Source organism: Embiotoca jacksoni, unplaced genomic scaffold (assembly GCF_022577435.1).
Source record: "Embiotoca jacksoni isolate LCO1_2020_lvr unplaced genomic scaffold, fEmbJac1.0.p SCAF_9, whole genome shotgun sequence".
Lineage (NCBI taxonomy): Eukaryota > Metazoa > Chordata > Actinopteri > Embiotocidae > Embiotoca > Embiotoca jacksoni.
Window position 1 is genome coordinate 13,926,074 of NW_027185447.1, and position 15,585 is coordinate 13,941,658.

The 15,585-nt window shown below is 40.0% G+C and overlaps 1 protein-coding gene across 2 annotated transcripts in view; it reads left to right on the forward strand.

The window, feature by feature from the left end:
• The window catches only part of samd10b (sterile alpha motif domain containing 10b), a 48,250-nt gene extending 33,582 nt beyond the window's left edge, over nt 1–14,668 (forward strand). For both annotated transcript variants that reach the window (XM_069141298.1, XM_069141300.1), the window contains exons 5-6: nt 3,288–3,428; nt 12,968–14,668. In XM_069141298.1, coding sequence (XP_068997399.1) covers nt 3,288–3,428; nt 12,968–12,990 — 164 coding nt within the window. In that variant the 3' untranslated portion in view covers nt 12,991–14,668. The remainder of the gene's footprint in view (nt 1–3,287; nt 3,429–12,967) is intronic.
• The last annotated feature ends 917 nt before the right edge of the window (nt 14,669–15,585 follow it).

The window sequence follows — 15,585 nt, forward strand, 5'->3', positions numbered from 1 at the left end:
CTAAGTCTTTACTTTCCTCCCTCTTGGATTGCTTTTCAGACTCCTTTAAGAGTCATTATTGCCCTAACCCAGGCAGAACTGCTTCCCATTTGCCCATAGACATTGTTAATAAGCAATTTATTTTGGGGCCAAATTGAGAGAAGCGATCTTTATTGAAAGAGCTTTTGTTTTTGTGTCTCTTTCCTCTCTTTGACAGCATACTTTGCCTCTCTGCAGGCAATTATTAGGAGCTGTATTAAGTCTGTCTGAGGGGAATTGATTTGAGCTCCATTCATCTGCTTTGTCTCATTTGTACACACACACACACACACACACACACCCATACACACTCACGCACATTCACAGAGGAAGGGCAGTGTTTTTTCTAGGACACGCAGGCACTGCTGTTGGCAAGCACACACGAGAGGGCTTTAGTGGGGATGGGGTGAAGAGGTTGATGAGTGTGTGTGCATGCAGACAGAATTGTGTGTGTGTGTGTGTGTGTGTGTGTGTGTGTGTGTGTGTGTGTGTGTGTGTGTGTGTGTGTGTGTGTGTGTGTGTGTGTGTGTGTGTATGTGCAAAAATAAAATAAGAGTCCACAAAATACATAGAAAATGATGATTGTTGTATCCCCAAGACAGTTGTGCGCACACAAAATGGATTGTTCAACTGAATGTGCTGGAAACAGGGAGCACCTGGACTCTGAGGGGAAGCAAATAATCTGCCTTTAAACAACATGTAGACACACATGCATACACACACTAACCATTCAACCATTATAACTGGTTTGTCATTGCTCTTTCTCACAGGGAGTGGAGCCATACACACAGTAGAGGTATCTCTTGTCTGTATTGTTCCAGCCCATCTGTCTGTAAGGCAAAGACTGGCTGAACAGTTCTGTCCTCATTTGGCTTGTCTAGTTCCAGTGAGAGTTATACGTCAAATCTCAAAGAGCTGGCATGTGAAAAAAACAAAACATAATTATTGCTGCTTTTTGATAGAATGTTCAGTAGTCTTTTGGTTCCCTACATAATATCAATCATTTAACTTTAACAAAGCATTTTAACTGAAACGTTTTCTCTCTATTGTACCCTTTAGGCAGTGGAAACTGTACAGATTAGAAGTACAGATTAGTACTCCAGTGCCATCTCGAGAGACTGGACTAAGTAAACAAATTTCTAAATCTCAATACTTTCATCAAATGTATTTTTCAATCTGAAATCCTATTTCAGTCGACGTCCAGAGGGTACACAGACACACGCATACATACACAGTGCAGTAGTTACATAAAGGAAATAAAATTAAGATTGGAATAGACAGAGCTGCAGTTTGATTTGTGAGAGTGCATCGGTCAGCAGATGAGTCAGCTGAGTGTAGCTGAAAACATGGAAAAGACTGTCAACAAGTGAAGCCGCATAGACTGCTGCAAACAAAAGGGTTCCAGTAGCAGAATTTTCAATCTGTTAGATTAATCTGGACTCAAAAAAATCTCAAACATTTTTCTTGGAGTAGTGTCGTATTGTTACTGTATCAGTTTTGGGGCACCTGAAGGTTATTGCTTTTTACGAGTAACTTACCCGTGTTGCTGTGGTTAAACTTTTGAGGATAATATGGCATTGGGCCATGTTACATTTTTTTGTTACAGATGGTTTTAGAAGAATTTAGCACATGTCTGGTTCCACTGAGGGTCACAACACACCTACCTCAGTCTATTGTAACACACTATCACACACACACACACACACACACACACACACACACACACACACACACACACACACGTTCTCCACCATGTCTTATAAAATATGACTACAGACTCTTAATTAGGGGTATTTATATTTCATCGGCTCAGGAAAAAGACTGTGGAAACAAGAGGACTCTAATTCTCTCTTCAGTCTCTTTTCTCTGGTCCTCCACTGTTTCATTTTGTTCCATTCTTTCTTTTTTTTATTTGTGGGTTAATAAAGGAACAATAAATTGGGTTTTAATGTGTGTGTGAGTGAAAGAGACAGAGAAACAGAGTGAATGTGAGTATGAAGTACCTACTCTACATACTTGTACTTTTACATACATAATCTGCAGGACTTTTCCTCTGCAGAACATATTTAAGCACAGATACAGAAAAAGAGAAAAAGACAGATGATGTGCTGATGTTCAGGGAAATTAAATGGGAATGAATGAAATGATATGAGGAGGGAGCTGCATGAGTAATGAGTCTAATTATGATTTGGGCATCGCACAGAGCTGCTGCAGGTATGATGGATTCCTCTTCTTTCTGCAGCAGTGAAGGATACAGGTCTCCTGCCCACAGTAACCTCTGTGTGTGTTTGCACCTCCACACATACAAGTTTCTCATATTGTCTCAGTGTTTGTGCAAGTGCAGCTTGGTTGTAAAAGCTGTTTACTGTGGGTAATGGTATGTTAAATGTGTGTGTCCCCAGGGTTAAATGCCAAACCCTATAGTAAAACGTAACCACAGAAAACAGCCAGCCAGTGTAATCCTCCCATTGCCAGCCTCTTTATTGTTTCTAACTGGGGAGCTGCAGTGCTCACCAGAAAATAAACACCTCACCCATTTATGTGAATTACAGAGTGAATCGACAAGCTAAAAACATAAATTAAGATGGGCACTGGGACAGTAAATGTCAAACATTAATTGGCAAACACTTTCTCAACAAATGCAATATGAATGCCCCCATATGCTAATTTCAAGTTTCCTTTCAGAAAGTTTAAAGATTAGGAGAAAATGTAAATTAATTTTTGGAGAGTTTGCAAAACGCCTGAAAATCCAGTTGCGTTTTGAACCTGGAGGCCTTTTTGGGCCATGTGCTTAACCCTTAAAATTTGTATTTTAAAGAGATACCTGTCAATTACATGTTTATTTATTTATTTAAATTGCTCCATTTATCATTAATAAGCAGTTTATAAACATTGAATAAACACTGTAACACACTTTAATGCCGCCGTAAGGAGCTATTTGTCTTTATTCATGTAATTGTCGAAGCATTAACTCCCAAAAGTGTAAGTTAGTGTGTAAACTCATAATGAATGACATAGTAAACAAAGTTGCAATTATATGAAAAGGGACTTTGTAGAAGATTTATAATTGTTGACGAATATAGTACAATAATAAACATCTTTTTACAGCCACCATAATGTTGATTATTTTATAATCTTTCAGACTGAAAATTTGTTTACAAAGGCTAATTTGATTTACTCAATTCCTATGGTAATATTAATGCTTGCAAACAAGGCTATTTTTCTGAATTATTGGAGAAACTTAACCCATTCATGCCTCCTCCTGGCAGGACGGGCGTTGCTACGTCTGAACGGGGAGAAGCTGGAGAGGATGGGAATCATCCAGGAGACGCTGCGGCAGGAGGTCCTCCAACAAGTCCTCCAGCTGCAGGTCAGAGAAGAGGTCCGCAACTTGCAGCTCCTCAGTCGAAGTAAGTAACAAGATGCTTTGTGGGAATAAACATGCTGCTGTGTATCTCCATGCGGTATTGTGTCCCACATCTTTTAGAACGTGAAAGACTCTGAGAAGCAGGGAGAGAGCAGCTGTGTTTGGCAAAATTGGGAGGAGGCAGTCTGAGACCATGCAGGCCTGCTGTGACATACGTGGAGCTGGACATCCAAGCACAATTGTTTGTGGCTGTGTGGCTTTATTGACGGGAGCTCTTGATTTGCTGCACTGCCTCTGAATGATGACTTTGGTAAACACTTTTATTATCCAGCCATCAATAAACTCGACTCAGTCAATCAGTGCTGACCTGGATTCAGAAACTGATGTGGTTTGCTTCCTGCAAGCATGTTTTCTTGATGTTGTGATAGTTGTAGGTTGTTTTCTGTATTCATTGGTGGCTATGAGTCATCAAAGTGAAACAGCCGCACTATTTCATTTCGCTGTTTGGAATTCAGTTCCAATGTTCCCCGGAGACTGTTTGGATCGTTCAGCTTTTACAACAAATTATTCCCTTTAACTACCCTGATAAATACTACACATTGATCAGAGGAAACATAAATACATATTTAGAGATCTTTCATTTTATTACACCCTCAAAAAGTCTTATTTAGAGATGAGAATGGCTGTAGTTCCTCTTTTTCACGATTTTGCATTCAGAGCCAAATGCACGAGCACCTTATAGCTACTTCACTCAGGTTTTCTTTTGGGCACTGTAATCTTCAAGATCATGACCTATATTCAGCAGCAGCAGCATCCTGGCTGAGCAAAAGTGTCAAATGAAAGGGACTCTGCAGCATTTTAAGGGAATTGCAACAAGCTTGTACCTTTAGTTGCGTCTAATCTGCTCCCTTGTCCTTCAAGTAAGGAGAAAAAATATCTGGAGATTTATCAAGCCTTTTAGAATAACTGCATAACCATTTGCTCTAAATGCCCCAACCTCTCCTGACCTAAGTGCTTTAGACAGACATAGAATATTTTGTTAAAACAGGCTGAGCGATGAAGTTATTTTTGCCATCAACTGATCATTACGAACTCATGGTGCAAGGGCTCTTATAATCACCAGTCACATTCAAACAAGTAAATGAAGTGGTCTCTGTACTTTGACGAGCTCACACTCTCACTTTCTGATTATGCATGCTGCTGATGCTGTTACTTTTTGGTTTTCTTCATATACTCCTCCTCACTACAGACTGCTTCGAGGTAAGTGCTTTACGTGTTTTGTGTCCATTTTTATCTTTCCATGAGCCGTGCTTTTGGGCCTGAAAGAGTTTTTTGAGATACAACATGAACCCTCTATGAAGCCAGAGATTTTGTGAGCTCTCCAAAAGCCCACGGCTCTGTTAAAGTGAGAGGGAGGGAGAGGAGGTAGAACATACAGTACTCAAACCACCAAGCAGGTCATAAGAATGGGCTCCTGATTGGAAGATGACATTTAAAATTGTAAGCAGTTCATCTGAAGTTATTGAATCGCACAATATAAAATAGTTTAAACAAAGGGTTTTCTAAAACTGTTTGGAAAACAACTTAAATATCAAATCTGTCAGAAAAGTTATTGATTCTTGAAATAACAAGCAAAAAAAACCAAAACAACTGCAATTAAAAAACAGCAGTACCAGTCAAAAAAGAAGAGCAACCAACATCTGCCGGACTGAACTTGGCTGTGAATTAATTATTAAAAAAAACAAAGTTATATTTCATTCCACTGCCAAATACATACAAATCAAAACTGAGGTTAAAGGCACTACAGACCGAACAGCCCGTCCTTTGAGGCGGTGATGATACGAATGAGTCTCAAATTGGTACTCTGAAATACTGGACTCAAAATCTTTGTATTTAAATTCACACTCAAACCAGGGATTATTTCCCAGTTCAGCAGGCTCTGACTCTAAGCTATAAGTGCAAGCTAATGTGGTGGCCTCATAAAACACCTGAGCCTCGCAAGGTTGGAGGGTATTCAGAAGTGAGGAAGGTAGGACGAGGTGGGAACCGTTGGTCGAAGTGATAATGGGGACGTTTCAGCGTTTTAAATAAAATGAGAAGTGTGATGAGGTGGTGAGAAGGCCGTGACTGTGGGCCAGGGTGCAGGTCTTGACGAAAACAGTTTACTGAGCAATCACATTCTTGTAATTATCTAAAGCATGACAACAGATATTGTAGTCAACCAGTGGGCAAATATACAAGCACTGTCAACTTTCTCTCAAAAACTAAAGCACTATGTTAGTGATTTAAATATTCTGAGGGCATTTTATTATTTTATTAGACAGGAATCAAAGGAGAGAGACGCACAACAAAGTAACAACTTAGCAGTTTATTGTCAGCATCTTACAGTACCATTTCATATTGTGTTAGTGTTTTAGTCATAAGAGTTGCATGGCTCTAGGTATAACCTTGTCAGTCTGTGGGTTCACTGCTTTGGTCCAAATATCTCAACAACTATTGGATGGATTGCCATGAAATTCTATACAGACATTTATGGCTTCCAGGTTATACATTCCCGTGTTTTTGATGATCCCATGACTTATTTTTACCCTAGCACCACCATGAGGTTAACATTTACAGGTTTTTGTGTTACATCTGGCCGACTGGAAGGATGGAAGTCTCACATAGCTGCTAGCCAGGCTTTACACTCTTCCACTGTGTAGAGCTGGACTGAGAAAATATTTAAAAAAAAATAATGCTGATGAGCACAAGCAGTGCAGACGCTTTTCTGCTGGCTCTGGCCTTTGTTTGCATTTTTCTGCTTTTATTTGTTTCTCTTTTGTGGTAAACTATGAGGAGCTGCACTTGGAAACCTACAGATTACTCAGACTTTTTATTTTTGTGTTAAGCCATTTTTCAAAAATGTTTATGACCTCCTCATGACTACAGGAGTGTAGCTAAGGCTAATTAGCAGCGAAGCTAAAGCGAAGTACCAACAAGATGCTGCACTTTTCCACGGACGACTACCACAAACTCCTGCAGAAGATTGCAGACCTGGAAGCAAAAATCCACCGACGAGAAGTGAACGTGGAGGTAAATGGACTGTGTGGGAATGATACCACCTTACCAATGGACTCAAAACAGTGGACAAGCGAAGACACAGCTAACTAGCACCACCAGGGCTACCAAGAAACAGGAGGGCTGTGTAGCAGATAATAAATCTTCAAATGGTTCCCCTCCCTGGAACTCTCGGTGCAAAGCCTAGATCATATCCTCAAGATGTGGGAGGACGACTAACAGGCAGAGCCCAGCGCCCTGAGATTGGTGACGTGACTGGCTGGCCTGCACTACCACACAGACAAAACACCTCCTCAACCCCTGTACTCAGAAGGACACAGCACAGGACAGCTGCAAAAAGTAAAACCAGCATAAAACCCCCACAACAACCAAACCTACAACTTGAAAACAGATTTGCTCCATTGTTGCAGGATCCTAAATCTCAATCTGATGACCTTGATAACCAGTTATCTTCTTATAGCAGGGTAAGAACTGAGAGTAAATCTGAACGCAAAGGGCCGCAGGGAAAGCTAATGACTGGGCCCGAGACTCTGATTGTGGGTGACTTTGCTGTTAAATATGTCAGAATGATGTGCAGCAAGAACACCAAAATACTCTGCTTTCTGAAAGATAAGGTCTCTGACAGAATCCTGGACATCGTGGCTCAACATCCAAATGTGAAAAACATCATTGTGCATACAGGAAGCTGTGATGTTGTGAAACAACAGTCTAAAGTTCTGAAGCGAGACTTTATTGATCTGTTAAACACAGTCAGCTCTGCCAATGCTGAGGTGTTATCAGTGGCCCTCTCCCACCAGTCAGAGGAGGAGATGAACATTTCAGCAGGCTGTTTGCACTGAACAAATGGCTGTCAACTGAATGCATTCAGTGCATTTTAGCAACAATTTCTACTTTTGAACAAGTCAGGGGTAAAATTGTTTACCTCTAACCTATTTCACTTCCTGCGTCACCCATCTGTGCCCTCTGCCAAAGACAAGAGACAAGAGGAGTCTAAACAAGAGATAACCACATAGCATTGCTGTAGAGACCTTCAGGGAAAGATGCCCTCGCCTAAAGAGAGCCCAGAGGAGGAGTCAAAATAGGGAAAAGAAAGTGCAGAAAAGCTGAGCGCAGGTAGCGTAAAACAAATCTCAGGTTCATTGTGACATCTTTAAAAAGAGACTTTGCAGTTATAATCTGGAACTGAGAAATGCAAGGCAGTCCTTCTTTGACATCATTACCAAAAACAATAACAATACATGTGCCTTATTTGCTACCGTTGACAGGCTAACAAACCCTCCGGTGTCAGTCGCTGCTGCGCTCCAATCCACCAGGGCCTGCAATCAATTTGCCTCCCTTTTCACTGACAAAATTCTGAAACTTAGACAAGCAGTCAGTGCCTCCACACCAACCACAGGATATGTGTTGTCCCCGTCTATAAATAATCCCCTCAAATATCCTGGCACAATTTCATTCAATCAACCATGGAAGCCTTGAAGACATTGTACAACATCTGAAGTCATCCGCCTGCTGCTTGGATATTCTACCAACACACTTTTTCATCAATATTTCGAATTACATGACCACTGATCTTTTACAAATTGTAAACACATCCCTTCTCTCAGGTGTCTTCCCACAGGCCCTAAAAACTGCAGTTATTAAACCACTCCTAAAGAAGACCAACTTAGAAACCACAATAATTAAAAAATTATAGGCCAATATCAAACCCCCCATTTTTAAGTAAAATAATTGAAAAAGCTATTTTTCAACAGCTGAACAACTTCTTGGCCGTAAATAACTGTTTTGAAGTCTTCCAGTCAGGCTTTTGACAGCATCACAGTACCGAAACTGCTCTTGTTAAGGTTTTCAACGGCATCCACTTAAATACAGACAGTGGCAGAATTTCAGTCTTAGTTTTATTGGATCGCAGTGCTGCATTCGACATGGTCGACCATGACATACTACTAGACAGACTAGAAAACTGGGTGGGACTTTCTGGCACAGCACTAAACTGGTTTGAATCCTACTTGAAGGACTGAGAATACCTTGTGTCTGTAGCTAATTATACATCAGAGTGGACTATGACATGTGGTGTTCCCCAAGGTTCAATTCTGGGGCCTCTTCTGTTCAACATCTACGTGCTTCCACTAGTTCAGATTATGGAAAACAACAAAGTGTGTTATCATAGTTGTGTAGACGACACACAAATTTACATAACTATATCGCCAGGGGACTATAATCCCATACAAGGGCTGTAAATGCATTGAACAAATCTACAACTGGATGTGCCAGAATTGTATTCAATTAAACAAAGATAAAACAAAGGTAATTGTTTTTGGTGCCAAGGGAGAATGATTGAAAGTCAGTGCTTAGCTTCAATTACTGATGTTAAAAACCACAAACCAAGCCAGAAATCCAGGTGTAGTCATGCATTCAGACCTCAATCTGAACAGCCATATTAAGACAATTACAAAATCAGCCTACTATCACCTGAAGAATATATCAAGGATTAGAAGATTCATGTCTCAACAGGATTTGGAAAATATGTTCGTGCATTTATCTTCAGTAGACTCGACTATTGTAACGGTGTGTTTACACGCCGTAAAAAGTCTGTAAAAAGTCAATCAGACAGCTGCAGCTGATTCAGAACGCTGCAGCCCGAGTTCTCACTCAGACCAAGAAAGTGGATCACATCACTCCAGTTCTGAGGTCTTTACAATGGCTTCCTGGCTTCCTGGCTTTACACAGAGAATTGACTTTAAACTATTTAGCAATTTGTTAGCTTGCTTGATGTTTTAATCACTGTTTTTAATGTTTTAATCACTGTTCTTAATTGTTTTTAAATGTCATTTTCTTTTGCCTTATGTTTTGATGCTTTTAATGGTTTTATGTGAAGCACTTTGAATTGCCTTGTTGTTGAAATGTGCTATACAACAAAACTTGCCTTGCCTTGAATTGGATGAAAAAAGATGCTGTTATTTTGACTGCCAAATCGGAGGGGATACGTGTGGAAAAGCCTGATGATGGTGAAATGGAAGGAAAATGGCAGGAGGCATCAAAGAAAGAGGCAGACTCGTACAGTAGCTAATGCACATTAAGCATTTGCTCTCATGTTTCGCTTACAGTGTCCTCCACACACACACACACACACACACCTCCAGCTGCTCTCTCTGAATGATTCTCCCAATGCTCTTACAATTCTGGTGTGATTTAGTGGAGCCGTCATACCGCCTGTCAGGTCTGATTCATCTCAAACGGATTTACCAAAAATTAAATATTGATCTCACAATAACTTTTGAAAAGGGGCTGCAAAATATAGATGCAGCTGAATCTGATGTGCATTTGTCACCGATCGGAGCCATGATAGCACAGTTTAACCTGACTCTTACAAGGGTCTCACATCATTCATGTCAGGATTGTAAACTTTTACAAGTTCTCTCAGCCTCTCTCCAACTCCACTTAAAAAATAGCACGCAGTACTGAGTTGTGATAGTGAAATTAAAAGGACAAATGATAGAAAAGAGCACCTAAGACCTGAGGGGGGGGAAGGAAGACAAGTGTGCAATAAAGAGGAGGATAGAGAGCTGCGACTAGAGGTGAGATGTTTAACTGATAGAGAAAAATACTGCGGATGACATTGACAGATCAAAGAGATATAGAAATGAGACGGGTAAAGAGGTTAATAAAGGGGCATGGATAGTGAAAGAAAGCCTGTCTGATAGCACTTGTATTCCCTGGCTGCAGGGTCCTACTTTCCTCTCTATGCTAATCTGTCTGGAGCCGGTTCACTTGCTGAAAGCATTGTAATAACATTTCTCACTCTACATAGAATCACATTACTTCTGTTAGATGATCTCCATGCTTTGCTGACATTTTGATAAGTGAAGGTAGTTCTTCTTAAAGTCTGGCTTGAGACTAAACAGTTTACAGAAATCCTTCATTGCAAACTGAAGTGTGGAGATGCAGAGATAAGATTAAAAGTGTGTCAGGATATCTGTGGCTCCACTGCACCAGCTATGAGTGTTCTTTTTTAATCTGTCTCTCCCAAGTCCCTCAACGTCATGGAAGCTCAAGACTAAACCAGACTGCCCTTGTAAGATTCACTGTGGTGACCTCAGTGTTTCGCTGGTTTGTTTTCTGTAGCCTGTCCTCCGGCTCTGAGGAGCACATGATCCCTTCAAAGCCTGACAAGACCTTTTTTTTCTCCTCCCTTAGTGAACAGCAGCATTTCATACATGTATTCACTTTGAAGGAAGCTGTTAGAAAGAGTTTTCTTATTGGCCACTAATTCTGTACTTCTACCACACAGAACACGAATGGAAACATGATTATGAATTTGATGTTTTACACAACACACAAGTCATCTTCACTCATCTCTAAATCCATATGACATCTGATACTTTGTGCGCTGAATGACAGGTTATTTGTTTTCGAGGTAACAGGGGGATATTAAGCTCAACTGAAGAATAATTAAACTATCACAAGTTAAAAATGCCTTTTTTATGTCATGCAAAAAAAATTAAGTGGAGAGTATCATTTAAGCAACAAACAAACAAAAAAATTAACAAGGAAACAGGCAGCCACAGAAAATATCTTGAATATTGAACAACAGTCTATTTTTTCTTTACAAGAAAGGCTTGATATAGCAAATATGTGTTCCAATACAGTTACTTTCATGGTGAAAAAGGATCACGATGTAAAAAAGTCCTGCAATAAATAAAAGTCCAGCAGCATAATCCACCTCCCTCTTCTCCACATATGTTTATTATTTAGGAGTACACTAACTGACAAATGTTTGGAATTCATTGTAATTAAAACAAACTACAAACCATTTACAGCATCTTTTAAAGTCTGCAGGCTATGAATGTTAGAAACTTAAAATATACTGACATCTAACATTGGAGTTGGATGCAAATGTAAATATAGCATAGAGCAGTCTGTTGTTTATGTCTCTTCTTGAACATAACATGGTTGGGAAAGCTACTTATATTTTCTATGGTAGCTTCTTGTATTTGTATTTTTAGACACTTCACTCACACTATTTCATGTGTTTTCAGCAGGCGAGGCTGTTTTATTTCAGTCAGTGAAAGGCAAGGTTGATATCTTTCATTGCCCAGAGCCTCAGCTCCCTCGGTAGTGTGAACCATGCAGGGGTTGTAACATCTGGAAAGCTTGGGGGGAGGAGGGGGATTCAGATCAGTGCCCATTGGGAGATCTGCCCTCCTTCTTCTTTGTTAGCCACCGGTTGTTGGTATATCTCTGTGATAAACTGTCAGTACTTCCTTCCTCCTCAGCATATCACATTCTCATCAAAGTCGGTCTCTGCCTTTGTGTGTACCCATCTGCCATGTTTCAGAATAGCAGCTAATTATGATGTGGGAAATAACCTCAATAAATCACCTCACCCCACCCACTGCAAAATGATGTGTTGTCAGCAGCACTTTGGTTGACTGTCTAGGTAACCTTTTGGCACTGAATCTCTTCTGTGATGTTGCCCATCCTATAAGAGTTTTACTCAGAGCTCCATGTGGCGCCTGCCAGCTGAACTGTAGCTCTGAATTAGAATATGAATTAAACTCTGAGCGTGACAGACAAAGAAGGAGGAACATGTCATTTCTCCTCAGCGCAAATTTTGCCTGGTTGCTCCCCCCCCACACACACATCCCCACCTCCCCTCCTCTGCGGCACCTATCTCTCTGAGGACTCTACAGGGAGCTCATTTAAAAGAATTTCCATCAGAGAAGCAGTTCTCTCTTTGTCTGTGCAAGCCTCGAGTCGTATCAGTGGATCTCCATCCTGTCTGCCTCTCCATTCTGCCCCTCTATCGCTTCCTGGTTCAAGTTCACTCCAGTGCAGCGTTACATCTGCCTGAGACAGGTGGTGCGTCTTCCTTGGCTATCACTGAGGACTTGGAGCTGAAATGCCAACAGTCTAAGAGATGAAAGTCTGCCTTCCCGCTGACATTCGAGTCATTTGAGCATAGTTGAGGATAGTTGTCATGGAAACCACCTGGTCGCATCTGTTGTTTCGAAAGAAAGAAAAAGACAATGATATTAAGAAAAGGGGCTTGTGATTGTTGGTGGCATGTAGTATAACCTTAGACACTTTGTCAATGAAATATCTGCATTTTGATTATTAAACATTATCAAACTGCTTATTCAGTCCTCCAGTGTTTCATTTTAAATGATTGCCTGTTATGGAGGTTGTTTCTCAGTGATTGAGTGCAGCGTGTTACAGAAAGAGAGGTCAGCCACACTTGATATTACACTGGAGTCTATGAGAGTAAGGTGTCACATACAGATTGAGGAGGGTTCTTGTGCTTTGGAGAGGCTCTGAGATGTGTTTTCAAGGCTTAGCAAACTAGACGGACAAACAACTTCACGGTGCGTTAACTGAGACATAGCAATAGAGAGCAATGTGTTTTGACCATTCACTGAGGTTACAAAAGGGCATGATGTGAACAAACAATTGCTACTTTAATGCCTGCTTTTTTCTACCCATGTGAATCCTGATTATGTATTCCCCCCTCCTCTCCTCTCTCTGCAGCCTCCTTTGGAAATTTCTCTTAGCTCATCCCTGGATCCATTTGGCAGCCCTTTCCCTCATCCCCCGTCACAATCCGTCTCTAGGAGCCATGGAAGAGCTGCTGTCTTCAGATATGTGAGCAGAGGCTCAACAAGTGAAAGGGGAGAGGACAAGCCTATAGACTACATGCCAACTCGTCTGGAGGATTCTCATTTAACACGGCCAATCTGGTTTACAGACACCAAGACGGAGACAAAGCCCCGTTCAAGGCAGGAGTACCCACTGTAACATAATGATAAGATGAAAGAGCTACAATCCGAGTGATGATTGAGGCCTGACACTGGTTTATTGCTCAATCATTGCAAATCTCCTTTTGTTTTCCTTTCTCATTCGGATCGGACTGATTGGACAATTTTTCTCAGAAGCTTGGGTATATATTTTACTTGAGTTTTGAACAGACAGGATTCCCAGTTTTCCACTTATCACATGAATAAATTCTTTAACGTGGTTTCATATCAAATAAACCTTCGATCCTAGTGACACAAGAAACATGTGGATAATTTCTTGAATTATGGTGTAAACAGATTTATGTGCAGCGCTACTATTCAGACAATGGATGTAATGGAAGTGAAGGGAACTTGCAGTCAATCGTCATCTCCCTTTGAAGCAACAACACTGACTGAGTATTCAAAGGGAATTAGAGTTGGTCTTAAAAGTATTTGACTAATGCCAGTATAATCAATTCCTCACCCACATGTCACACTGCATTTTCCTCTCAGGACTTAAGTTTTAGAATTTGCAGGCTTGGAGGATCAACAATAACACTTTCAGCTGAATGTCATTCCCACAATATATCTTTTTGTATTGTGACTTATCTGCAGTATGTCAGTGAGAAGTTAATAAAGAAGAGAAATATATGTATACAGTGTGAGCGTTGTAGAGTAACATACACTTTAATCTGTGTATACTGTAACAATACTTTAGTCTTTTATTAATGAAACTGATATGCGGGGCTCACAGAGATCACATGATAATCACTGACTGCTTGATAAAGCAATAATTTAAATGCTTATAAGTGAAGAGGATGTAGCAACGTCTCAAATAAATATTAAAGAATCTTTTCTACAGTTAGGATGCATAATATGAGTTTTAGCTGAGGGAAATATCCATCTGACCAGTTACACTGTGTGTCATCTCTCACACACATACAAAAAGAAAGGACAAGCCTCGGTTTTATTCCGTCCTGTTTCTGTCCCGAATGCGGCGCTGTACTTTCAGATGCTCAGAAATCAGGACACCATGACAGCTCCTCAGATGCAAGATTCCCTCTGTGACTGAAGCCAGCACCTTTGATGTCACTCGAGGCAGCAGCAAACAGCTATGTATGAGGATGACACTCAAGTCACAACTAAATGAATTAAATAAATAAATAAACTTCGAACACACAAAACCTCCTCTTCCAACATCCTTCCATGTGTCCTTTGACAAGGAGTCTTTTGGTAATGTGAGTTATTGACTGTTAAAAAGGAGAAAACACACTATTATTTTTAGATTACCCGATGTACTGTCAGTATTGACAGTTTTGGTTTACTTTGACGGATGATTGATGAATTGTTTGAAATGCAAAAGAGGGAAAAATATTTATCTGCTTTACAGATACAGAGGCATATGGTATGGAACATGATAAAAGCTGTCTTTTTTGAATAAACTGATTGAGATGAAGTGTTGCTCCTGATTTTCACATTACCATAAATGCATTACAATTACTGTTTTTATTCTTGAGTTTTTTATATATTGTAGAAACACACATATTTTGATACAATGGTAACCTTGAAGAATAAAAATGCCCTTTTGAGAAATATAAAGTAACAAGAAAGACAAAGAAAGAAGAGGTGAAAAAATACACTCCAGAACCAGGTGATCTTTATCAGCTCAATTCAAGGTGTCCAGAGACCAAAAGTCGAATGGCTTTTATCTCATCTCGAGATATTGTAAAAGACATGTGACAAAAAGTGGTTCTTGTAACCATCTTTGGAAACAGAGTCCAGTGTTCTGGGAGCTGTGTTTTAGCTGGCAGTGTTCCCGTCATCAAAGCTGACTGTTTACCAGAGGCAAGTGATAGAGTGTCCTCTGAGTTTCCAAAAATAGCCCAGTCTCTGTCGGATAGAATAGATGGTTTTTATACATCTAAAATGTGGAAATGTTACACCAAAATAAAACCAGCACGGGATAATCTGAAAATACATTTTACACAATTCCTTTTATAGTTTTCAGCTGTCACAAAATTTTTACAATGATGAATACATTTACATTGAATAATGGATCTGTGTTTATAATGGAAATAATCTGTGTTAACCAGTGCAGTCATTAAAAAAAAAATACACCGAATTTTAGAACCTAAACTGTTTAAGTAGTGTTTGTATATAATAACACAAATTTGTCCATAGAAACTCCAATGCTTTGTTTAAGGGACACAAAAGTGATTCAAATCCCAGAAGTGCTTCCAGATGTTCTATTACAGCCCCAACCAAGAAGTTGCACACCTCTTGTAGTGACTTGTTTTTCTTTCCCACTCTATTTTTTACTTCCATCTGTTGTTTGATCTTTGCTTGATTTACTCTTTTTTTTTTTTTTTTAAA